This window comes from Mustela lutreola, chromosome 10 (assembly GCF_030435805.1).
Source record: "Mustela lutreola isolate mMusLut2 chromosome 10, mMusLut2.pri, whole genome shotgun sequence".
Taxonomy (NCBI): domain Eukaryota; kingdom Metazoa; phylum Chordata; class Mammalia; order Carnivora; family Mustelidae; genus Mustela; species Mustela lutreola.
The window spans coordinates 108688693-108714520 of NC_081299.1; the positions used below are offsets into that span (position 1 = coordinate 108688693).

A 25828-nucleotide genomic window follows, 5' to 3' on the forward strand; every position below is an offset into this window, starting at 1 on the left:
AGCTGCCCTTATATGGTTGGGAGAGGCGGGACACGTTGCCTTAAATGGATTTTGTATTCTTGAGGAAGGATGAACCTCAACTTCTCCAATGGCATCTGCTCCCCAAAGCCAGATTACCATTTTAAGGGCCCTCAGGAGAGGATCGCCCAAGGATGGAGTCTCTAACAGCCTGGCTTTTCGCTGCAAGTTGGGGACTCTATGGGGCTGTGGTCCACCTGGAAAGCAGGCAGGAAGTCTGGCCCACTCTTGAGTGGGCAGTGTCCCTGAATCTGACAATGGCTCTGATGAACAGCGAGCTCCCTCAAGGCAAAACAAGAGCAGGAGTGCCAGAAATTTTTCTACTTCCCCAGGTAGGGACTGGGTCCCCTACCAGTTGGGAATGAAATGTCTTTGTACATGGGAGGTGAATGCTGGGGACATCCCTGTGCCCCAAAGGAATAAAACCCAGTTCTGATTTGTCTTCTTTAACCCTCAGATACAGCATTTACTGGCTTTTCTACTCCCAGAAGGTTGTCTAAGAGAGAATGCAGGTGCTATAAACACACGTCGTTCCCCAGGGTCCATCTAATCTGCTGTAAAGAGCCTCTAAAAAGTGAGATAAAGAAAAACCCAGTTTCAGCCTCTAAGTTCTCTAGTTAAAATGGTTTCTGCATAAAACAGACCTCCAAGGGCACCTGGGTGGCTCAGTGGGTTAAGCCGCTGCCTTCGGCTCAGGTCATGATCTCAGGGTCCTGGGATCGAGTCCCACATCGGGCTCTCTGCTCAGCAGGGAGCCTGCTTCCTCCTCTCTCTCTCTCTGCCTGCCTCTCTGCCTGCTTGTGATCTCTCTCTCTGTCAAATAAATAAATAAATAATCTTTAAAAAAAAAAAAAAAAAAACAGACCTCCAAATAAGCCAGGAAAAAGAATGAGAAGTCAAGGATTTCAGTATAGATATATAATTTTAATATTTAATTTAAAATAAAATCAAGGCTGGGTTGGTTTGGGAGATAATCTCTAACTTGCAGAATAGAAGATTTTAAAAAAAAATCATGAAATTACAAGTCATTGGTGAAAACAGCTTTCTTCCTCCCCTACGCTCCTTACAGAACCTGCTCAGGAAATAAGCAGGTTTACCTCCTCCCTACCAGGGCTTGGCTCTTCCCAAAACCCAAGAGGGGAATAAATCTTCCATTGCCTCTACCCATTTTTACAGAGTCCATCTTTAGCCCTAGGCAGGAAGCCCTATGTCAGGTCCAAGCTCCTGAGATAATGAGGATCCCCTGATTCCCTACTGAGGTTGGGCACATCTGGGTCAGGGAAGCCACGAGAAAAACCTCTGCTTTTCAAACTCATGCAGACAGTTATCAGGGTTCCTAGATGCAACTCCCTTATAAACACATCCATAGTCACAGAAAGACAGGAGGAAACATCGAAACCCTGAGCAGAACCAAGCCCCACAACCTTATCACAGTCCTACCAAAGTCCCTCACGCAAGGGCTCATCAGTAAATGAGCCAAAAGCTCTCTAGACTGGGGCAGCCGGGGAAGCTGAGGGCCCTGGTGGGGGAAAGGCTGGTCCTTGGAGAGGTATGAATGTGCAGGTATAGAAGGCAAGAAGAACATCCTTATCTCCTCACCCTAAGGCACCAAAAGGAAAGGAAGGTAGGAATGATGAAGGGAAGAACAGATCCCTTGGATCCACTGGCTTGAGGAAGACAAAATATAAAGGAGTGGAGAGGGGTGGGGACTACCATATGGGTCCCATGACTGTGCAAAGAGAAGCATCCAAGAGCTGGATACAGCCACCTCAGTGTGTCTATTTTTCATAATGTTCCCTTCACCCTGCTCCAGAGTGGGAGGAAAACATACTGCAGGAGTCAAGGGAGCAAAAATCACAAAGGTATTTCCCTGAGCCTGAGGGTTAAGGGCTAAAGAAATAAAGCTTTATATACGTGGCAATGTCTGTCCCTTCCTAACATGCTCAATCCCCCTCAGCCTCTATGGTGACCATCCTATTGCTGTGAGGGAAGAAAAAGACTTAAGGGAAGGGCTCAGTTGGCCTAAAATACCCACTCCTCCAGAGGACAGGGAAAGCCTGTTCACCAGCTTAGTGCCAATGCCTTTTTTATCACCATCACACATACCCTTCCCATTCTTAGGCCTTAATAATTGGGATCCCCCTCCAGGAATGAGGAATTCGAGGCTTGGCAGGGCAGTGCAGGCCTGGCCAGGGCAGGCTGCAAGTGTGGTCTTTGGTCCCTCGTGGACCCAAGCTAACAAGAGCTGGTCTGCAGGTTGCTTTCCGTAAGCAGTGATGCAATGGAAGAAGGGTCATAGACGCTGTCATATTCCTCATCTGAGCTCAGCCCTTCATGCTGGGTTGACTCAGCAGCTGAGCGGGAAGCTTTGCGCCTAAGAGAGAGGAATACTTGTAAGGGAAGGAGACAAACTGAGACAACCATGCTTTTCATGCTAAGGAAACTCCCAGCTTTTCTAAGGCCTTAAGGTACAAGCTCCCCCACCTATGTGAGATCTGGGGAGATGGGGTATATATAGACAGTGGGCTGAGCTAAAGAATAACCATACAGGCTTTCAGCCAGAAAGGAGTGACTGCAGAGGTCCCATCTTAGAGATTCTCCTCCCTATTCAGTTCAGGAGAACCCATTCCCGGGGTTCAGAAGAGGAGGAAAGAAAAGCAGCCTATACCAGGAGTCCTTCTCTAGGGTTTTGATCCGGGCCTGGAGCTGTTCATTGACCTCATGCTGCTCTTCCAGCTCACGCTGGGCCTTCTTCCTGAGGCCATCGAGTCGTTCAATCTCCTCTTCTGCTTCGTCCACCTGCCGCTTCAAAGCCTTCACCCTCAGGCTTAGCTGGGCAGGATACAAAGTCCCCACATTAGAAAAGCATCTGTTGCGACCATGGACTGGGACCCAATTCTGACAAGGAATCGCTGCCCTAGAAAAATGTCGTGACCATGGGCAAGTTCCCTAACTTCACAGATTTGTTTTGGGGATGAAATGAACTCATACATGTACAACAGAAAGAGAACCTAGCACATCACAGACACTTAATGCATGTGCTTATTACTATGACTGTTTTAATCCAGGGCCTCCAGTCTAGTCTCCATCCCTACATGAAGCTGGGAAGACCTATGAGATGGGGCCTCCCTTTGCCCTCAAGCAAACACACAGTATATGCTTACCATATGACTTCTTGTCCCTGGCTCCCGTCCTTACCTGATCCTTCTGGTCATTGACATGCTGCCGCTCATCATCAATTTGGATGGACAGCTCTTTAACCCTCCGTTCCAGTTTTCGGTTGGTAGATTGCAGAACAGTCTTCTCCCTAGGAGGGTATGGTAGGGGGGTGTCTGTGGCTGTAGCCATTTCCAGAGAAAACCCTATTTGGCTCCCTCCAGCCTCCATGAACTCCTCTCAGTCATGTCACACTAGGGAGGATCTAGGAGCAGATCCAAACAACAGGGGAGATAATAGGTCATTCACATTTCAGAAGTTCTACAGCTCCCTCTGCTCTTTACCAAGAGAAAAGTTGCCCCTGAAGATCAGGTTGGCCATGTCTGACATGCAAGACAGAGAAGAGCCCAGAGGGAAAGAGGGAGGATGGGCTCACATCACCTCTCTTCAGCCTGCAGCCGCTCCTGCAACTCCCGATTCTGGGATTCAAGCTGAGAGATGCTGGCGCTGGGCTTCTGGAAGCCTTCTGAGCTAGCCAAGCGGCTCTTCAAGTCCTTGTTCTGAGAAGGACAGAAAGTCTCTGTGGTCACTCTCCACTTCTGATCCCTCCTGTGGTCATTCTACCTGCCTCCTGGTGTCTATCCCCAAGACTCCTTACTCCCCTGCTTACCTGTCTCTCCAGGGAGATTTTGTCACACTCCAGGTCCTGTCGAGCGGACCTTTCCTGCATGAGCTCTGCCCTCAGCTGGTCCACCTAGTGGGGATGGATGAGAGGAGCCAGATTTGGGTAGGGCTAACAATGAACCAGCCAGGTGAACCATGTGAGGCAGAGAAAACTGTAGGATGCTCTCTGAATCCCCATAATTCTTAGGCAACTAAGAAATCACAGCCTTTTCAAACGGGAGGAGCCACAGAATTTAAACAGGGCTGCCTCCATCTCGCCAGGAACCAGCATCCCCTCTGAGTGGAAGCAGCCTGGACTCAGGTCAGAGAGGATCCCAGGCCATCAGGATTCCTTCTTCCACTCAGATCCCTGGCTCCTTTCCACCCATCCTAAAGGAGAGGAGACCATGAAGTAGCACCAGCCATGCACAGATTCAACAGCCAGAATTCCCCAGATTATGAAACATGGGTGGGCAGAGGTGTTCTTGAGAGGGCTGAGAGCTAAGGAAGGGGGTACCTGGTCCCGGCCACGATTCATGCGTTCTGTCAGCAGCTCCACGGTGCTCCTCTCCTCATCTAACTCCGCTTCCAGCCGTGAGACTTTCTCCTGTAGCACAGAAGCAACAGGTTCATTCTGCCCCACATGCTGGACACCAGAATGCCAAACCCCCACCAGGACCCTCCCAAAGCCCAGCCTCCACAGACCTTGCTGTCTCCCATGTCCCCACAACCAGCTGTCTTCGCCCCTGCCCAGAGCCACCATGGAGCTAGCACCCTCTGCTGACCAGGCGTGGCATTGAGGGGAGAGGGTGGTGGTGCCTGCTCTAGTCTTGGCCCTTGGCAGGATGACAAACCCCCGAATCGATTCCTCAGTGGGGCAGCCCGACTTCCCTAATGGGATAACAGACAGAAACCAAAGCGTCCAAGCCAAAGCTGGGATGGAGTCAGATCTACCACTTCCTAGCAGAAGGGCCATGGCCAAGTTGCTTAACCTCTCTGTGTGTCTGTTTTCCTCATCTATAAAATGGAGAACCTATCCCACAGGTTTTTTCTCAGGATTAAATGAGTCTTCAGTGCCCGGCACATGGCATAATATGTGTTTGCTGCTGCTATTGTCACTGTTTGTTGTTACTGCTCTTGTTGTTGCTCCAAGGGAGCAGGAGAGGGAGCAGCAGCCTCCCCGCTGAGCAGGGAGCCAGATGCAGGACTCAATCCCAGGACCTGAGCCAAAGGGAGACGCCCAACTGACTGAGCCACCCAGGCATCCCTTGTCCCTGTTTTTATTATTGCTGCCAAATATAGCAAACTGAAGACCACTATTCATTCTAAAGGGGAGATGCCACTGCTCAGTTCCAGCCAACTGTTGCCATGCAGACAACTCGGGATTAGAAGCTCAGGGTGACCATATTTTCTACATGTACAAAAGGAGCCAGAAATCGGTAAGATATAAGTGACATGTATAAAATTCTAAACACTGGCAATTAACTCAGTCATTTAAAACACTGCACTCAAACAAAACCCATCAGCTGTGGGCCACCAGCTTTCAACACCCAGCAGAGAAAGGGGGCTTGGTGTGTCCTGGCTCCTTTCCCCCATGGAAGTCCCACCTGGGCCAGGACCTGGACACCCCTCCCCCTCCCTGTCACCCTCACACCATCACCTCAAGACCCTTGAGTTGCCGGGTCCTGTCATCCTGGGAACGCTTTTTGCTCTCTGCCTCTTGCTCCAGCCCTTGCAATCGCTGGGCCAGCAGCTCTTTGTCCAGCCGGGCTGTGTCCCGGTCCGCCTGAGAAGCCTGCAGGGCCTGCCGTAGCCTCTGGGTCTGGGCAGGAGGGAAAATGCAACAGCTTGGAGAAGTAAGGTGGGAGCAGAGGGGCGGGAGTAGGCCGCCCTGTGGGGAGAAATGTCACATCACTGACATTCTTTAGAATTGCCAAAGTCTGGTGGTAACAAAAAGCAGGCCGACTTTTAGTCCCTTTTCTTCTCTTTGAAGATCTAGTTAGCTTTCTTTAACAATTCAGGAATCAGGCAGCATCCTATCTATCAGGCAGAAAGGAGCTTAGTCCATTTTCTTTATTGTTTTAAAATGCCCTCCACAAATTAGTATCAGTTAAGTCATTTTTAGACAACTGATCCTGGGCCCCAGCCCTAGGAGTTGTGATTTAAGTGATATGGGACCCAGGTAGGGTACTGGGATTTTTTTTGTTTTTTTTTTAACAAAACAAAAAGGGTTTAATGTAATCGCAGAACAGAAAATTATAATAAATTGTTACAGTAAAAGATTGTGAAGTATTAAAACTATCTATCATCTTTAAAAAATAAAATAAAACTAGCTATCATATTTCGAGACATGCCTCTGTTTTGATACTACACTTCCAATAACATTGCAGTGTTAAGGTTCTTTTGGTACTGTGATTTTTTTTTTTTTTAAAGATTTTATTTATACTCTCTCAAATAAATAAAATCTTTAAAAAAAAAAAAAAAAGAGGCAATGACCTTCACACCAAGGACACTGGGCAGGTTCCCACCCCTGCCATTCCTCCTCCTACCTCATCCTGAAGCCGGCTCAGCCCCCCTGAGTTCTTCTCAGCCTCACTGGCCCACTCCTTGGCCTGGCGCTGGGCATCCGCCACCTCCCGCCGGGCCTTCTCCTTATAATCCTCCAGCTGGGCCTGCAGCTCCTGCAGGGCCTGCTTAGAGTCATTCCCAATCTGCTCCAACTGAGAGGAAGAGAAAAGAGCCTTTTCAGCACCATACCTCTGGCCCTTCTCCGAGCCCAGACCCCCAGATTCTCCTTACTGCCTAAGCAGCCCTCCCTTGCTCTCCCTGGGCCCAGATCCCTATAGCATGGCTAGTAGTAATATACAGATTAGTTGGGCTCAAATCCTGGCTCTACCACTTACTAGCTGTGTGATCACAGACAGGTTATTTATCCTCTCTAGGTCTCAGTTCCCCATCTATAAAATGGGAAAATAATGGTACCTACATCACAAGGTTGTTGTGAGAATTACATTAATGATACAAAGTACTTGTAAAAGTGTCTGATACCAAGTAAACCTTAAATGACCACATTTCAACAAACCCAAGATGCCAATAGATTGTGAGATATACCACTAAGAAGGAAAAACCTGCCAACTGAACCGTAACATACCATCAGTTACAAGATGCCAAGTCAATGTCAGAGATGACGTAATGTGCATTTTTAGAACTGACAAAATATGTATGTTTGCTCTAGCTTTATAAAGTAAGAGGTTACAGGGATGATCTTACCTGCAAAAATGCAATTTATTTATTTTTCCTTTCTTCTTGCCTTCCCCCAAATATAAAATTCCACCCACAAAAATTCCTATGTTTAGGTCTTAAAGTCAGCTAGGGAGAGATGATGGAACATTCCTTTCCCTACCCCAAACAGAAAATTCTACTAATGAAGATTCTTACATTCAGATCTTACAGATGTCTCAGAGAGAATCACAGGAAACATTCTCCAAGGACCAAGACCACATGGAATGGGATGTGGAGGAATGACATGAACACTGAGGAGCGGTAGGAAGGACACTGCTCTCTCAAGATTTGGCCTTGGCTTCCTCAGCAGTGAACTTGAAGCAAGCAAACACCACACATTCTGACCCCCTCCCCGACCCCTCGCCCCCCAGGCAAGCTTCCATAAGAGCTAGGACTCTTCCTGAGAGTCCAGGACACCCCATGCCCCACCTCTTTGTTCAGCTGGCAAACAGTCTTGTCCAGCAAGCGCTTCTGCTCCTCCAGCTCAGCCTTGCCCCGCCGGAGTGCCTCCCGCTGCTTCCCCTCCTCCTCTAAAGCCCGGTTCAGTGCCTGCTGCTCCTGCCCCAAACGGGCCAGCCCCCGCTGGGCCTCCTCCAGCCGGGCCTCCAGTGCCCGCTTGGCAGCTGCCAGGCTCCCCGACTCTTCCTGAGCTGCATTCAGGGCCTCATCCAGTCGCTGTTTCTCAGCCTGGGAGAGCAAAGACATAGGCCATTTGGAGGGGAATAGATGGGAGGGAAGAAGAGTGATTTATGAAAAAGGTGGGCAGTGAAAACAGGCTCAGGGGAAGCAGCAAAGAAATCAGGACACAGAAAATAAGCACAAGGTGGAAGATAAGAGACAAAAGTACCAGTGCAAGAGCCAAGACATCCACAGCAAAGCATGCACCAGGAAATAAAGCCAAGTGTAACACTGGATTGGGAAGGCCAACAGAAGCACACTCAGCATAAAATGAAACTGATAGCTGAGGATTTAGCTGAAGTATTCAGCCAGGGACAAGAGGAGAGAGGGCAGGGGGTGGGGGCGGACAGGGAGCCAACGATGTGGGCAGAAGCACTGACCTCTAGCCGCTGCACCTTGCCCCGAAGCCTTGCCTCCGCCACTTCCCCACCTTCCGCCAGGCCCCGGGCCTCCTTCAGCTGCTGCTCCAGACCCAGGATGCTCCGTCGGAACTCGTCATTCTCCTCCTGGGTCTCCCGAAGTGTGGTTTCCACGGCTGCCCGCCGCTGCCCCAGCACTGCCACCTCTGCCTCTGCCGCCGCCTGAGCCTGCGGCCAGTTCAGGGAGCGGTAGCTCAGACCCCAGGGCTCCAAGTCCTTAGCCACCCCCAGGAGAGCCACCCGGAAGACCGTCCACGAGAACTGGACCTAAATAGTGGTAGTGCCCTGCGAATCCCACCCCTACAGAGCCATGCTGCATCCCTGCCTCCCCCCTGCCCACTCCTAGCTACTTTTCACCACACACCTAGGACCAAGGATCTGGTCTGTACATACCCATGATAGGTAACTTTCCATGCCCTCTGGCTCCTCTGCCCTCCAGACCCCTCAGCCTCCACCTCCTAAGCCCTGTGCCCACTCCCCTTGCCTTGGAAGCCTCTTCACAGTCCTGTCTCAGTTGCTGGATGGTCTTCTGCAGCTGGAGGTTCTGCTGTTCCAACCCCCGACCTCGATCAGCCTCAACCTTCAGCTGCTTCTCCAATTCCCGCTCCCGGTGGCGCCCGGCCACCTCCTGGCTCTGCTGCTCTTCTCTTAGTTCCTTAAGTTCCTGCTGGGTCTGGCGCAGCTCCTGGAAGGGAAGAGGGACAGTGACAGGGCACAGGGGTGGCCTGGGATATCAGACTGTGCAGCAACTGGAACTCTCATGTTTTGCGGGGGGAATGAAAGATGTTGTGGCTACTTGGGCAAGGGGTCTGAAAGCTTCTCAAAAAGTTAACCACAGAATGACCATATGAATTCCATTCCGTGGTATATATTCAAGAGTACTGAAAACATGTTCCCAAAAAACATGTTCACATGAATGTTCATTACAGCATTACTCACGATGGCTAAAACATAGAAATAACCCAAACGTCCACCCATTGGTGAACAGATAAACAAAATGTGATATATCTATATAGAGTATTATTCAGCTATAAAAAGTACTGATACATGTTACAACATCAGTAAACCTACAAAAAGATTATGCTAGGTGAAAGAAACCAGACATACAAGGCCGTATATTATGACTCGAGTTATATGAAATTGTGCAGAATAGGCAAATGCATAAAGACAGAAAGTAGATTAGTGGTTACCCAGGGCTGGGGAAAGTGACTGCTAATGGATATGGGGTTCTTTTCTGGGGTGATGAAAATGTTCTCTGATTAGATAGTGATGATGGACATAAAGCTTTGTGTATATACTAAAAAACACAAAGGGATTCCTGGGAGGCTCAGCCGGTTGGGTGTCTGTCTTTGCAACAGGTCATGATCCCAGGGTCCTGGGATCTACTCCCCCACTGGGCTCCTTGCTCAGTGGGGAGACTGCTTCTCCCTCTGCCTGCTGCTGATTGTGCTCTCTGTCAAATAAATGAATAAAATCTTTAAAAACAAACAAGCAAAAAACCCCCCACTAAATCATACACTTAGAAAGGGTAAATTCTATGGTATGTGAAATAAATCTACACACACACACACACACACAATCAAATCACATTAAGTGAGAGTAGATGAGGGTGTGGATAAAACAGGATTGGCTATTTCAAAAATAAAATGGGTTGAAAACCAAAACATATTATGCAATAAATAGTGGTGCTGCTCTTTTTTCTTTTTTTTTTTTTTTTTAATTAAAATACTGGGGGGGCACCTGGGTGGCTCAATGGGTTAAAGCCTCTGCCTTCAGCTCAGGTCATGATCCCAGGGTCCTGGGATCAAGCCCCGCATTGGGCTCTCTGCTCAGCAGGGAGCCTGCTTCCCTTCCTCTCTCTCTGCCTGCCCCTCTGCCTACTTGCAATCTCTGTCTGTCAAATAAATAAATAAATAATCTTTTTTTTTTTTTTAATTAAAAAAAAATAAAATACTGGGGAGCCTGCATGGCTCAGATGGTAGAGCATGCAACTCTTGATCTCAGGGCTGTGAGTTTGAGCCCCACATTGAATATAAAAATAAAAATCTTTAAAGAAAAATTTGAGGGGGTGCCCAGGTGGCTCAGTTAAGCATCTGCCTCCGGCTCAGGTCATGATTCCAGAGTCATGGGATCGAGCCCCACATCGGGCTCCCTGCTCTGTGAGGAGCCTGCTTCTCCCTCTCCTTTTGCCTACTGCTCTGCCTTGTATTCTCTCTAATAAATAAATAAAATCAAAAATAAATAAAATTTTGAGATATGAGCTCTCGTGCTATCATTCTTTAGCTATCAGCTACTTCTGAAATTCAGAAAATACCATAATTAGGCTGAAAGGTTATATAATATACTTTGAGTTTTCGGTATAAAATAACAAAACTAACTGCAAAGAAAAAAAACAGCACGGTGTGTGGTCTATACTGGATGGGGTCTGTTTTCCTAATGCGTATGTTGTCTTGAGTGGGTACTTGATAAAATACACTTCGTATACGAGTTAAATCAAGCACTAGTTACTTCTTCTTAGCTTTTCAGCTTTATCTCCTATGATAGTCAACTGAGATTGTCCAGAGAAATGTCCACTAATGTAGCAAACAGACTTCAGACATTCTTGATAATTTGTTAACTTCATACTAACATAGTAAAAACTTAAGAGCACTTTTCATTTCACAATCACTAAAAGTACACTTGGTTAATGTTCTTTATGTTTTTCTCCAAGTATTTTGTGTAAGCTCAGACTTTTGTTTATCTGGAAAATCATCACTAAGAGCTATATGTCTTTACTCATTTAATAAATATGACTGCCTTGATTATAATTAGGCAGCCTTATGGCAAAGGCATGATAAACAAGCAATGATTAATTAATACTTGTTAAATGAGCACCAACTACATATCCAGCATAGTGAATCAAAGAACTATAAACCTCGAAGGATCCTTAGGAGGCCATAAATGCCAGTTCCCTATACTAACAAAATATTTTCTAACTTTCTAAATCATCCAAAATAATTAGATGCTTTCTTGTCCTCCAAAAACTAATACCAAGAATATGAAGAAATTGTCTGTATTCGCTTCAATCTGATGACCTTATCATTTATAAAACGTCCATGCATGATAAAATCCCTGCGTCTAGATCCTATACTCTAGGCAGACTTCACTATACCATCTGGCTTCCCCAGTAGGTCAGCTGGCCATGCCAATGCAAGTACTCCAGTCTGTCTGATGACACTTCACATTACAAGTTAATAAACTGCCATTCTAAGTGTAAATGTTGGTTTCATAGATATAGTTAATGAGTCCATCCCCCTGCCCTATTCCCCATCACCCTACCCGCTCCAGACAGAGCAACTCTCCCTGTGTGGACCAAATTCGAAGCTTCAAAAATGACCCTGGAGTTTCACAAATCCATCTAAATGCTGCTTCCCCTGAGGTCTCTTGGGAGGCAGCCAGCAGCCTCTGGCTTGAACCCAACTAGGAGTCCTTCCCACTGGAAACCTGTACACTCAATGAGAGCAACCCAACTGCATCAGAGAGTGTGTAGGGGAAAGAGCTGGCTGAGCAGAAAGGTGGATCCTGAAAACCAAGCACAGAGGAGGCAGCCACTAGTCTGGAGATCCTCATGGGTAGGTGAGGTCAGTGCCCATCACCCAACCTGCTCTACTACACCCCAGCTCCAAGTACCTTTTTTATTTCTTTTCTTTCTTTAAGTAATCTCTTCATCCAGCATGGGGCTCAAACTCACAACCCTGAGATCGAGTCCCAGTCAGGTGCCTCTCAAAGTACCTTCTTGAGCTCCTCCATTTGGCGAGTATCTGCAGCACCAGCCCGGGCCTGCCCTAACTCCCTCTGTAAGACATCCATCTTCTCCCCAAGCTCCTCTTCCATCTCCTCCTTCTCCATCCGCAGCTGCAGGAGTCTGAGCCCAGCCAGGTGAATGCAAAGGAAAAGGGAACAAGGTTAGGCCACCTGCCTGGGCAAGGTTAGCAGGACCATGCAAACCACCTCCTCAGAAGCCAACAGGCTGGGCACCCACTCTCAGCAGAGAAAAGGGCACAGCCTGGGCAGAAAAGCAGCAGGATATAGGAAACATGGATAAGCACTGCTGAGAGACAAATTCCTTACTCCTGCTTGGTGGCTCTAAGTTCCTCCTTGTTCTTTTGGAACATGCTCTGCCAATGCCCTGTCTCCTCTGAGGTCTCCTCCAGCTCCCTCTGCAGCTCCCGCACGAGGGTTGACATCTTCTGCCTCTCCACCTCTAAGGCAGCATGGTCCTAGGGAAGGAGACAATTTGGGGACAGGAGGCTCAGAGGGAAGAACTCGCTTCAGATCAAAGTCTAAGCTTGTGGAAGGGGAGGCTCAGGACCAGAGGGCACCACACTGGTGACACACTGTGAGACCTCAGGGTGCCTGGTGCGATGTTAGCACAAAGTCTCCCCAGGTCAGAGTGTCCCCCACCCCCGCTGTCACTGACAGGATGCCTCCCCCATTTATTTCCCCATGGGACTTTGGTCACACACCCTCATGGTACTCCTGGCCTGCATTTCCTCACTCTGCCCTTGTAGGTTTCCTGGCCATCTCACATTTGTCTTTCAGAGGGAGTTCCAGTTATGACATGGAAAGTCCCCAAATACAAAGAGACCTCAAGGCAGCCCCTTCTGGGGGTGAGGGGCTGCCCTCTTCCAGCAGTCCCTGCTCTGGTCACATGCCTGGGTGGCATCTTGCACACTCTGGCGAAGCTGCTCTGCATCTCGCTGGTACTGCTGCCGGACGCTTTCCAACTCCTGGTCACGGGAGGCCACCTCCTCCTTCAGGGCCCCCTTCAAGGCTGTCAGCTCCCGCTCCCGCAGTCTCAGCTGCTCCTCTATCCGCTGTTTCCCCTCCAACACCTCTTCCAGCAGCTGCCGGGTCTCTGACAGGTCCTGGAGAAAGGAAGACAAGTAAAGAGGTGACTCTGCCTGTTCATTCCTTTGGTCAACCAAAAATATTTATTGAGCAGCTTAGACCTGTCAGGCTCAGTACCCGGTGCTCTCTGCTCTCTAGGATGCCCACCCTTCTGGGCTCTACCCCCCATCTGACCACTGAACCTCTCTGAAAGCACACTAAGGGGTACCCATAATCAGCTATCTTCTGCCCATACTGTGGGGAAACTGGAGGTGACCAGATCTGAGGGTGCTCTAGCTGAAAGGAAACAGAAGCTGCGGGAGCCATCCTCCTCCCTACCTTTCTTAGCGCCTCCTTAGCGGACTCTGATCCCTGGGCCTGTTTCAGTTTGTCCTGCAGTTCCATCACTTTGGTCTCCAGCCCATGTCTTACCCTTTCACCCTGATCCACAAGGAGCTTCATGTTCTGGAGCCTAATAATTAATAACAAATAATATCATCAAGCACTGGGTGTCAAGCAGTTTTCTAGACCCTTTACATATATTAATTCATTTAAACCTCCTTCTTTGTTCAAATCTAAATGAGGCCTCCCCTGACCACTTTGTTTCTTTTTAAAAGATTTTGTTTATTTATTTGAGAGGGAGGGAGAGAGAAGAGAGAGCACAAGCAGGAGCAGTGGGAGAAACAGGCTCTGCACTGAGCAGGGAGCCTGATATAGGGCTTGATCCCAGGACCCTGGGATCATGACCTGAGCCGAAGGCAGACGCTTAACTGAACCCCAAGGTGCCCCCTGACCACTTTATTTAATATACAAATTGGCTCCTCCACCACCAGGCCCCCAAATCTACTTTGACCTACTCCATTAATCACCTTCTCAAATGCTACAGATTTACTTATCTAATATGCTCACTATTTACTGTCTGTCTCCCCAACCCACCCCCCCAACACACACAGAAACTATGCTTCTGGACAGCAGTGCTCCTCATCTCAATGGTTCACTAGTATACCCCAGAAATCTAGATCAGTGCGTGCCAAACAGTATTCATTGCAAAGACATCTACTAAATGAACAGTCCTGTGAGGTAGCTACTATTATTAACCAATTTTACAGATTTAGAGCCTGAAGTAGAGAGGCAAATCCAGGTAACCCAACTCAGGCACAATCACCATTACCGACAGAGAAAGCAAAGAGAAAGGTCCTATCTTTAAACTATTTCTGTCTGCCCCTTATAGCTTCTAGATATCTAGATTCTCCATCTCTCCCACCCAGGGGACACCTCCAACTCTGGCCTCCGTCCCCAAGCAGCCCCATGTGCACCATCAGCTGCACTCACTCTTTGGTGCTCTGCTGGGCCTCCCCCTTCTTCCTCTCCAGCAGCTGCTGCAGCCGGCTGCACTCTTTTTCCTTCTCCTCCAGCTGCTGCTCCAGACTAACCCGGGATGGCTCTAGCTTTTGTCGCTTCTGGAAAAGGCAGGGAGAATAAAGCAGCTGGAGAGAAGGGAAAGCCTCTCAGAGGACCAGGAGTAATGCAAATGTCTAACATTTACTGACTCACTACATGACAGGCACTGTACTACGGACCCTGTGTTTATTATCTGCATTTAATTCTCCTAATGAGCCTTGGGACTTGTGATGGATGGTATAAAGTATGTCCACTAATTGTCTGACATTCCTTTCAAAAGGTGAAGTTTCTCCCCTCTTTATTTTTTAGTTAATTTAATTTTTTTTTTCAGGATTTTATTTATTTATTTGGCAGAGAGAGAAAGACAGTGAGAGAGGGAACACAAGCAGGGGGAGTGAGAGGAGCAGAAGCAGGGATCCCGTTGAGCAGGGAGCCTGATGCAGGGAGCCTGATGCAGGGCTCAATCCCAGGACTCTGGGATCATGACCTGAGCTGAAGGCAGATGCTTAACTAATGAGCCACCCAGACACCCTTAAGAACACTCTTCTAACAAACAGAAAAAGGATGCAATGATGTGTATCTTCTGCAACTCATCCTAAAAAGGCACTGCAGCTTCCTCCTTACCTTCTCTCTTGGATCATTGTGGGGGAAGGTAGATGCCATACTGTGCAGACACTCAAGCAGCCCCATGAAGAGGTCCACACAGCAAGGAAGTGAGTTCTCCAGTCAATAACCACTGTCTTCTCTTGACTAGAGCCCCAGCCAACACCTTGACTGGAAACTCCTAATAGACCCTGAACTACCCAGCTAAGGTGCTTCCAGACTCTGGGCCCTCAAGACACCAGGAGATGACTGTTTGAAACTGTTGAATTTTGACGTAATTTGTTACATAGCCATAGATAAATAAGATAGCACAATTATTATCCCCACTTTATAGTTAAGGAAACAGCAGCTTAGAACATGTAAAGAACATGCCCGAAGTCAGTTACGCAGCCAAGAGTTACCAGGATTTGAACTCAGTTTGACTCCACAGCTGACCACTTAACCAGTATACTATACTGCTTTCCAGGAAATAAAGGAAGTTACAATCCAATACTTACTAACTACATACAAGGCAATACTGTTAGAGGTGCGAGCAATATTTTTTAAACTTTTTAAACTTTTTTTTTTTTTTTTTTAAGAGAGAGAGAATGTGGGGTGGGGGAAAGGGCAGAGGGGGAATCCCAAGCAGGCTCCATGACCAGCACAGAGCCTGACACAGGTCTCGATCCCACAACCCTGAGATCACAACCTGAGCTGCAATCAAGAGTCTCACACTTAACCTACTGAGCCACCCAGGTGCCCCACAATATTTTTTTTTAAAGGGAGTACACAGACTTTCACATAAGGTTGACCTGAATTTTTAAATTCCATCTCTGTTACTTAGTACCTTGAGCAATTCACTTAACCTGGCTGATCTTCAGTTTTCTTATCACGAAAATGTCCACAATATCTATTTTATAAGATCACTATAATTATTATATATTATCCAGGACAGTACCTATTACAAGAAGTATACTCAATAGGGGCGCCTAGGTGGCTCAGCTGGTTAAGCATCAGACTTTGGTTCCAGTCACGATCTTAGGGTCCTGGGATCCAGGCTCCACACTCCACAGAAGTCTGCTTGTCCCTTTCCCTCTCTCTCTGCCCCTCCCCCCATTCATGCTTTCTCTCTCAAATATATATATATATAAAGTTCACTCAATAAATGACAGCTACTCGTATTGCCATCATCATAATGACAGTGAAAAAACTGAGGTAAGTAATCCCAGTGAGCAGCAAAGCCAGGATAAGAACTTCCAAAGGAAATGAATGGAAGGTAGTCAGAGCTCTGATAACTGCGCTCTTCTCCCTAAGCTCCAGGGAAGCCCAGAAGTCCTTGTGGGGACCAGCACATACTCTTGTCTCCTGTGTCATAGAACATATGAGTGCTCATTTGGTCACACGGAAGAGCAACCCAAGCACTGTTTCCCCCGTGCCCCATGTGCCTCCTGCACCTCTAGTCTCCCCTCACCTTTACCTCGTCATCCAACTTTTGCTGCAGCTCCTCCACTTTTCGGGTGAGCTCACTTTGCCCAGCCAGGGCCTTATCAGACACAGGAGAAGTCATCTGCCAGAAACAGGGCAGGAAGGAATGGGTCCACATCCAGATCCAGGCCCCACAAGCCCTAACCCTGCCTCCTGGCCCCACCAGGAGGTGGTCACTCACCAACAGAGGCTGCATCTGTTCCAGCACCAAACTGACCTTCCTCCTCACAGACGTTTCGCTTTCTGAGCTTCTGGAGGATAAAAGGGCAGAAGCAAAAGCTAAGAGAGGGAAGAGGTAACAGAGATGAGAGAAGGAAGAGCTAAGGACAGGGAAGATGGGGAAGGAAGCCAGAAGGAAAAGAGGGGGTGTGTGTGACTGCGCTGCTGGGAGGGCCCCCACTTACCCCTCCCTCAGGATGCTGTAGATGGTGGCCTTCACATGGTCCACACTGCCTGGTGGCGCTGTCTCCTGCTGGTCTCGGAGAAGGTCTGGGGTTGATTTTAACTGCAAAACATAAACCCAGAGAAACAGGAAAATGAAGCCAGCAGCATGTGTGGGGTTCAGATGGTGCAGAAGCAGCAGATGGGAGACAAGGCCCTCCCAGCATGCCCAACAGGCCTCACATGCAGAAAAGAGGCAACACTGCGGAAGCCTGAGCAGCAGGCCCAGGAGAGGTCCAAGCAGGGTACACCTCTCACTATTGCTACAAGCCAGATTCTCCTTGACAAGCAGATCTCAACTAGTTGTGAGCTCTGTGGTAAGCTGTTACTACTGACAGTTAATGTACTAGAACTTATAAATGAACAGGCTTAATTTTGTCTCCAAGAAGCTACTGCCCCACTTATTTACACTCCTGAGTGGGAGACAGAGATGGGAGTTTTGACCAGACCACTGGAAGCTGGTCATATTACCAGGCCTGCCTTACGGATGCTGCAGACCTAGCAAATGCTAGTGACTGAGGCACAGTCCATGACCAGGCGGTAACAAGTTGATTCTCATGCTTGTGAAGGCTGATTTCACATCAGTTCCATTTCCATGGAAGTATCTCGTACATGTGAATATCATCTATCTAGAAGATGGGTAAAGTGGAGGACAAAAGTAGAAACCTTCTGCCTGGGGCACCTGGGTGGCTCAGTGGGTTAAAGCCTCTGCCTTCGGCTTGGGTCATAATCTCAGGGTCCTGGGATCAAGCCCCGCATCGGGCTCTCGACTCGGCAGGGAGCCTGCTTCCTCCTCTCTCTCTTTCTCTCTCTGCCTGCCTCTCTGCCTACTTATGATCTCTGTCTGTCAAATGAATAAAATAAAAATATTTTAAAAAAAAGAAAGAAAGAAAGAAACCTTCTGCCTTAAGTTATTGAATCAGCAAGGGGTCCCGGGGCTGCGGGGCTGGGGATCGGTAGCTACAGAGGAGTGGGGTCTGACCTGCAGCATGCCAGGATCCTGGGCTCTCCCCCGTGGCTCCTCAAAACTCTGCAGAACCCAGTCCTGGGTCTGATGGGAATGGCTAAAGCCACCGAGAGAGCTCTGGCTCTGGGTCAACTGCCTGGAGCTGCCTATGTGGCTGTCATGCTTTGTGCTAGGAGTCCAGTGGTTGGGGGACCGACGCTCCCGTTCCTCAACGGTATCCCGTGGGAGCCGATTGTCCAGGCTTTGGCTCCGCTTGCGTTGTTCAGGGGGCAGAGTACGCATGCGCCGACCAGTCTGCCCCCGGGCCTGGCCCCCATGGTGACCGTCAAACTTGTTGATGAGTGAGTCCACTGAAGACAGGGGAGCAGTGTCAATGGTGCTCCCTGGGGAAGCTCCCTGGGGGGCCAGCTCCAGAAGGCTAGTGCTCCTGGTACTTGGACTCACAGGGGCAGGGCCTGTCAGTGAGGCCTGGGACTGGGATCTGAGCAGCCTTCCATTCCAGTGGACCCCAGGCTCCTCATCAGACATACTGCCCTGTGAGCGGGCAGGAAATTCTTTGGCATGAGAGTAGGAGCTCTCAGGGAATTCCGAGTCAGAGCTCAGCGCTCCCGGAGCCCCTATGTTGTTGGACCCCTTGATCTGGACTCCAAAGGAGTCACCACCTTGCTCCCCACTGTTGAGCACCACAAAGGGCTGTCCAGCAATGCCCTGCACACGCACAGCAACCCCATAGGTATTAGCTCTTGCATCCTTAGCTGGACGTCGCCCACCACGACGTAGGGTGCCCATCTCTGCATCACCCACTGGCTCTGTAATGAAGCGAATCTGGACTCCATGGTCTACAGGGCCCCAGGGCTCAGCCATGGTGGATGCCTGTTCCATGAATGGGAGGGGGTCCTAGAAAATCAAGAAAACAGTTAAAGCTGAGAGACTAGAAGCAGAAACACCAAAACCTCCACCTGTCCGGCTTTTGTGTGGCTTATTACTTTGTCGTTCCTTCTACACAGAATAGTGGTTCTCCTATTTTATCTGAAAAGTATCTACTGGACTCTGTCCCCAGAGTTTCTGATTTAGTAGGTCTGCATCTGAATTTCTACCAAGTTCCCAGGAGATACTGACACTGCTGGTCCAGATTCCAGGTTTTGAGACCCACTGACTTAGAAGAATCCATTTCCTCTAATACAGTCCTAGGAAGCATGGCTTTGTCGAGAGTTCAACAATTTTGCTTGATCTTCACACATATGCCTATAGCATGGTGTGCCTTTTCCAACCCCAATGAAGGCAGATCCCAAACCCTGCCTAACAGATACCTTTATCCCAATGGAGAAAAGGGGCCCTTTACTCCCAGAGTTCATTTAAGATACACAAAACTACCCCACACACACAAGTTATGCCATCTTATTTCTGGGATGATAGCAGTGAAGCCTCTGGGTTGGAGGACCTGGGGGCTGAGGACAAGGATGGGAGAGTAACTAGCTTTCTACTGAGTATCTTTTGTCCCTTTTAAGTTTGGAACCATGTAGATGTATTGCTTATTCAAAAAAAGATTTAAGCAGGGGGCCTGGGCGGCTCAGTGGGTTAAAGCCTCTGCCTCCGGATCAGGTTATGATCCCAGAGAGCCCCGCATCAGGCTCTCTGCTCAGCAGGAAGCCTGCTTCCTCCTCTCTCTCTGCCTGCCTCTCTGTCTACTTGTGGTCTCTGTCTGTCAAATAAATAAATAAAATCTTAAAAAAAAAAAAAAAAAGATTTAAGTAACACTTAAGAATGTCCATTCCACGGGGCGCCTGGGTGGCTCAGTGGTTTGGGCTGCTGCCTTCGGCTCGGGTCATGATCTCAGTCAGGGTCCTGGGATCGAGCCCCGCATCAGGCTCTCTGCTCCGCAGGAAGCCTGCTTCCCTCTCTCTCTCTCTCTCTGCCTGCCTCTCTGCCTACTTGTGATCTCTGTCTGTCAAATAAATAAATAAAATCTTTAAAAACAAAAAAAAGAATGTCCATTCCAAGGGCCCTAGGATAGGTAGACTTGTCCCACCTGAAGGCCAGAGCCAGGACAACCCATAGGCCAACTCCTCTGGTCCCCATCAGCCTAAAATTAGAGTCCGCAAATGGAATATATTCCAGGTGTGCTCTGGCTCCAGGAACTGAGGAGGGCAGTTTCTTCTTGAAGCAAATACAACTCCAGTTTCCGCAGCCCTACAACTAATCTCCACCACAGCCTAGTACCAAACTGGAGGAGGAGTATCTGAAGAGCCAGATAGACACAAAAACATATGCAGCTCAATCTCCCAGTGGAGCTCTGGGCCAAGGAAAGCTGGCAAGGCCCCCTTCAGGGACTGTAGTCTTGCTAGGAAGCCCAGAAAACAAGAGCGAGAGGGAAAGGGAGTGGCCTAGCAGCAGGTGAGAAAGGGCTTGGTGGGAAGAACATTCCTAACATTCCCAGCCCTTCCCCTCCAGGGAAAGGAACTGGAGGGAGGAGCCCTTATTGGCAATGGTTCTCAGACTCCATTTGAGAGAATGAAGTAATGCACCCACCCACCCCCCAAGAAACAGTCCACACAAGCTTTTACCACAGAATCTCAAGAGTTTCATTAAGACCTCCAAGTCCACCCTGAACTAAAGGACCCCTGCCCTTCCACCATTCCAGCATTGGGGAGGACTTGAACCAACCTCAGATACTCCAAACAAAAGGATATTAAATCGGCAGGGTCCTTTGTTAGAATTCAAGAAATGGGATCAGGAAAGAAGCTACAAGGCAAAGGTTCTTCAAACCACTCATCCAGTAAAAAAAGAACCTAGCCCTCCTCTTCATTGAATGTATATAACCTTGAGCAAATCACAACTGTTCTGAGCCTCAATTTCCTCATCAGTAAACAGGTGTAATGATAATACCTCCTGAGGAAATACTTGTAAAAATTAGACAATAATAATTACAAGTGTATACAGCTATAAAAATGTTACCATGTTCTACATTTCAGATTCTTGCATGTAATTTACTTAGGTTCCTTTTTTTTTTTTTTTTAAATAAAAAGAGGGAAGGGACCCTGGGTGGCTTAGTCGTTAAGCGTCTGCCTTCATCTCAGGTCATGCTCCCAGGGTCCAGGGATCGAGCCCCCCATCAGGCAGGAAGCCTGCTTCTCCCACTCCCCATGCTCATGTTCCCTCCCTGGCTGTGTCTGTCTCTGTCAAATAAATAAAATCTTAAAAAAAAATAGGGGTGCCTGGGTGGCTCAGTCAGTTAAGCATCTGACTCTTGGTTTCAACTTGATCTCATGGTTGTGGGGCTCGAGCTCCATGTTGGCCTTCGTGCTCCGCACGGTGTCTGCTTCAAATTCTCTCTCCCTCTCCCTCTCACTCACTCACTTTCTCGCTTACAAATAAATAAAATCTTTTAAAAAAAGAAAAAAAAAGAGGGAAAATGACATGAAACATGAAACATAGCTAGCAGCACCTACGCCTGTCACAAAGCTGATAACAAATTTACCCTGCATACATGCACTCCTTCTAACAGGCCCTTTCTGGCTCCACATGCTTCACAGAAGGATGTCACTTCCTCAGAGCCCTTCCCAACCACCCCCTCCCACAAACTAGATCAGAACTATGTTATATGGGGCGCCTGGGTGGCTCAGTGGGTTAAAGCCTCTGCCTTAGGCTCAGGTTGTGATCCCAGGGTCCTGGGATTGAGCCCTGCATTGGATTCTCTGCTCAGCAGGGAGCCTGCTTCCCCCTCTCTCTCTGCCTGCCTCTCTGCCTACTTGTGATCTTTGTCAAATGAATAAATAAAATCTTTAAAAAAAAAGAACAATGTTATATGTTCTATAGTTGTCCTTCAATAAATCTACCTCAGTTTATTATTTTTTTAAAGATTTCGTTTTTAAGTAATCTCTACACCCATTGTGGGGCTCAAATTTATAGCCCCGAGATCAAGAGTTGCATGCTGTACCAACTGAGCCAGCCAGACACCCCTGTTTACTTTTATAGATTTATCAGAGTGATTTGCTTCTTGTCTGTCTCCCCCACTAGATGATACACTCCTGGAGGACAAAGAACATAGCTCTCAGCTGACTTCAGGCCTCCAGGACCTGGTGACACAGTATGTATCAATAAATATGTGTTAAAGGTTGTATCCTGAACTAAGGCACTCCAATAGCAGTGGGGAGATTTACCCAATGATCCCCCTCACAGCCATTTCTCATGTGCCCTCATAACAAGACCTCTCCCTGCCCCATTCAGTCTTAATTTTGGAACCAGATGTGCCTAGACTGCCAGCTCTCAGAAGTCCCATGATTTATTCATATCACAGCTCTACTCTGTCAGTACATCAACTGATCTTCCAGATCCAGATAGAGGAGCTCCCAGACTAGGCCCAGCAGAGTGCACAGCCCCTCACCCACCCAAGAGCACCAACTTGTTCAGAGGCAGTGCTGATCGTGCCCCCAGGTCCCAATGACTCCCTAATTTCAACGGACTGTTAGTCCCGGGACAGTGGGTCAGGGGCGAGCAGGATTGACATGATCTTTGGGCTGGTGGGTCAGAAAGCAGAGCTCTAAATGATTCAACATGGAAAACCTGAAACCCATCCGCCTTTAGTTACAGAGGACAGTGGGGCGTGGCCAGGGGAGCCAAGCAGCTCCAAGGCCTTGCGTAAACCCCAGAGGCAGGTAAACATCGATCTGGTGCCAGGAAACATGGAGTACACAGGCTTCGCTCTCCCAGCTTGCCCCTGCTTTTCCCTCCTCAGCATGTGCCCAGGCCATTCCTCATCAACTGTATTCTGGGAAGAGCCCAGGCCACAAGTTGATTCAACTTCGTCTCCCTCTCCATTCATGCCTGTAAGAAGAGGGAGGATACGCTGCACCTGTTCCAGACAGCCACTTCTCCCTTAGTTACTTATTAGCCTGCCCTGCCCCAATTCCGTCACCTCACCCAGCCATAAGCATCTGGCTTCCAACTAGGAGTGACAGTCTCTGAACTTCTGGCAGGAAGTGGGGGTGGGGTAGTTTGGGGTGTGTAGAGGAAGAACTGACATATACAGGGCCAGGCAATATGCTAGATGCTACATAACTGGCAGATTTAGAAAATGGAAGAAAAAGAGGTATAGAGATTAGACTCCTCTCAGAGGGAACAAGAGAAGTAAATGGCCAAAATAGGAAAGGATAGCTCAGTGACCTTGATGGATTGGTTATTTTCTCAGAAAGAGTTACAAAGATAAGAAGGTTCCCCATGGATCAAAAAGAACTGGCCCCAAGTGGACTCCTGGCCCAGTCCACTGAAAAAGCAGAAACCTGAGAGCCAGGCTAGAGCAGTTTGGCCAGTGGGGGAGAAAAACAGAATGATAAACTGGGCCCTGCAAACTGGCTGGACTGGTTTGAGAGGCAAGGGGGTAGGGGAGGGCCAGAGAGACTCCACTGGCAGCTCATAAAGCAGACCAGAGAAACTCCACACCGCAGAGGAGGCAGGGGGCAAAACCATGGGCATGGATTGTCCAGCCTAGATGCCAAGGCTATGAAGGAGGCAGAGAGTGGAGAGGGAACAGGGAGAAACAGATGCACAAAGAACCTGGTGAGTGACAGGCCAGTATGTGTTAGGAAGACTTTGTTTCCCCCACCCCTCCCTCTTAAGTTCCGGAAGCTGCATTCCTCATCCCACACTTGCCTTGGCCAATTCATTGGCCCTTAGTTCTCCCCTCCCCTGAAACAACATAGAGAAACAACCCTACCTTCTCCTCTCCTCCCACAGGGCTGATAGCATGCGGGTCAGCCTGGGAAATAAGAAAAGGTTCTAGGAAGCCAGAATCCTCTTAGGGTCAGGGCAAATCTCTGGATTAGCAGTCCCCTACAGCCAGCCCCCGACTCGAAATATCAAGGATAAAAGAAGAGGTGCAGAGGCACGTGTAGGCAGCCTATGGACAACATAGCGGTTGCTAATTATTTCCCAATTACAACAACTTTCCTCAGGCAGGGCATCAAAGGGGCCAAACTAAGACTGGCTCTGGTTTCCTTACCTGCCTAAGGCAAGGAAATCTGCCTCAGAAGCCTTGTCTGGTCCGCAACATGCAGCTCTCGTCCAGTGTGGAGTCCCAGAGGTGCTAATTTCCCTAGTCTTATGGTCTCCAAAGGAGTCCTGCCTATTTCCCACACCCCTGGTGCCTACTGACAGTATGACAACCATCATGGTCCTGGACTCAAGGACGCCTTGTGGGGTTTCATGGAGTAATAGGGATCTTCTGGGAGGCATCAAGGGAATGGGTTAGGCTCCTAAACTGCATCCAATGGCCCCATCTAGAACCACAGAATAAACTATGTGTGCTTGGGGAGAGGGTCCGACATTAGCCCCAGCCAGAAGCCTCGTTAGAAAGAATTTCTACGGATTTTGTAGGCCTAGGGATCTATGCTTCCTCATACCCCTCTCTTGGCGAGCACTCTCTCAAGTGGAAGAAGGAAAAAATCTCCCAGGCATTAAAGCAAAGGCTGACAGAAACTGAAGGCTTAAATAGTTTCACACCTAGCAAAGAGACGGGGGTGCCTTCTTGTTTTGTCCCTCAGTATCTCCATCTGTAGGTGAAGGGTTAGAGCAAAACTCCACACCTCACACCTCTCAACGCCTGAAAGGAGGTGCCAGCGCCAGCTCAGAACGGCAGCCAGGAGGAAAACCTGAGGCAAATAGCACCTCTGGACGCCTTCCCCCTTCCGTCTCTGAACCCCAGGCAGTTGTTCCCCCTGTTCAACTGACACTAACTACTCCCCCCTAACACCGCGGTCTCCAACAGAAATCCTTGCCCCTAGGACCGGCGTCTGACCTCCAGATATAACCAGACGCTGAAACGCTTTCGTCTCCTGAGAGTAGCCTTAGCCTCAGGTGCCCCTCACCTGGCACGTTCCCAGCCACTTGCCTCTGGTACCAGAGTAGGAGCCAGCTTTTAGCCAGTACTCTCCACCCTAGCTTCAGCTCCCCTCCTCCTCTCTTCAGTGCAGCACCTGTACCCCGGAAAAGGGTATCTCGAATCGCCTCGCCCCTTGCCCGTCACGCCCGCTTGCCTTTTCAGGGGCTCTTGCCCCCTCCGCATTCACTCACCCCAGCCGGGCTCGGCGCTCCCGGGCTCGGCCTCGGCCTCGGGTTCGGGCTCGGGCTCGGGCTCGGGCTCGCGCTCGGGCTAAGCTGCGCCCGCGGCTCCCCGGCCCTCCCACTCCGTCCCTCCGCGCTCCCTCCCCCCACCAACCTGTTACTCCCCTCGGGAGCTCCACCCCCATTGGCCGTCACCACCCGCCCGCCTTACCCTTCTCTGGTTGGCCCGTTTCCTTCGAGGGGCGGGGCCGTTCGCCGCAGGGAATTGGACAGGGGGTCGCGGGCCGGGAGGGGGCCGGGTCACGTGGGCCGGCGGGCGGTGGAGCACAGCGGGCGCGGTGGCAAGGAGTAATGGTAGGCCATTTTGGGGGCGCAGTGGTTGGCAGTGTGTGACCACCCCTGCCCGGCCCCAGGAGCCGCTTGCCAGAGCATCTTCTTGCCCCTGCTGGAAAGCAGCCCTCTGCCTCCGCGACTCTCAGCGGGAATCTCTGTCTAGAACGCTTTCTCCGCTTCACCCATCTCGGCATAAATCAGATAGCTCTGATGTCCTTTCGCAGAGGGTATCTCCCTGGTTCTCAAACGCCAGAGCTCCGCGACTTCGGCTCGTGTCACTTCTCCCCAGCCTGAGCCGTAGCCCCTATCTTCTGGGCTCCACAAATCATTGTCCAGCCTGATACCTTTTTCTTTGTAGTATTTTATCATTTTCCAAATTACCTCATCAATTTTTTAAAATCATATTCATCGTTTGTCTCTCGTCCAATGTCAAGCTCCACCGGGTAAAGGATCTCTTGTTTTGTTCGCTGCTATC

General features: G+C 49.1%; 1 protein-coding gene across 5 annotated transcripts; it reads right to left on the bottom strand.

The window, feature by feature from the left end:
• Positions 1–921: 921 nt before the first annotated feature.
• Positions 922–25163, bottom strand: CGN (cingulin). Of its 5 annotated transcripts, none has more exons than XM_059137577.1 (22): positions 25030–25163; positions 17977–18858; positions 16958–17058; positions 16735–16804; positions 16546–16635; positions 14418–14545; positions 13425–13557; positions 12911–13123; positions 12327–12475; positions 11988–12120; positions 8701–8901; positions 8178–8384; positions 7549–7806; positions 6387–6557; positions 5498–5659; positions 4543–4728; positions 4355–4444; positions 3845–3928; positions 3616–3734; positions 3217–3325; positions 2687–2850; positions 922–2392 (listed from the first exon to the last, which is right to left on the bottom strand). In XM_059137577.1, exons 2-22 carry the CDS (start codon positions 18841–18843, stop codon positions 2254–2256), a joined length of 3774 nt encoding a protein of 1257 aa, XP_058993560.1. In that variant the 5' UTR covers positions 18844–18858; positions 25030–25163; the 3' UTR covers positions 922–2253. The 5 variants fall into 5 exon arrangements, with proteins under 5 accessions (XP_058993560.1, XP_058993558.1, XP_058993559.1 ...); XM_059137575.1 differs by having other exon boundaries at positions 16540–16635; XM_059137576.1 differs by lacking the exon at positions 25030–25163 and adding an exon at positions 24825–24982 and having other exon boundaries at positions 16540–16635.
• Between the last annotated feature and the right edge of the window lie 665 nt (positions 25164–25828).

Coding starts and splice junctions, on each gene's coding strand:
- CGN (XM_059137575.1), bottom strand. CDS start 18,843: ATGGAACAGGCATCCACCATGGCTGAGCCCTGGGGCCCTGTAGACCAT. Junction 6,558..7,548: donor TTTGCCAGCTGAACAAAGAG/GTGGGGCATGGG, acceptor TCTTCCTCTCAG/TTGGAGCAGATTGGGAATGA. Junction 5,660..6,386: donor TGAGCCGGCTTCAGGATGAG/GTAGGAGGAGGA, acceptor CCTCCTGCCCAG/ACCCAGAGGCTACGGCAGGC.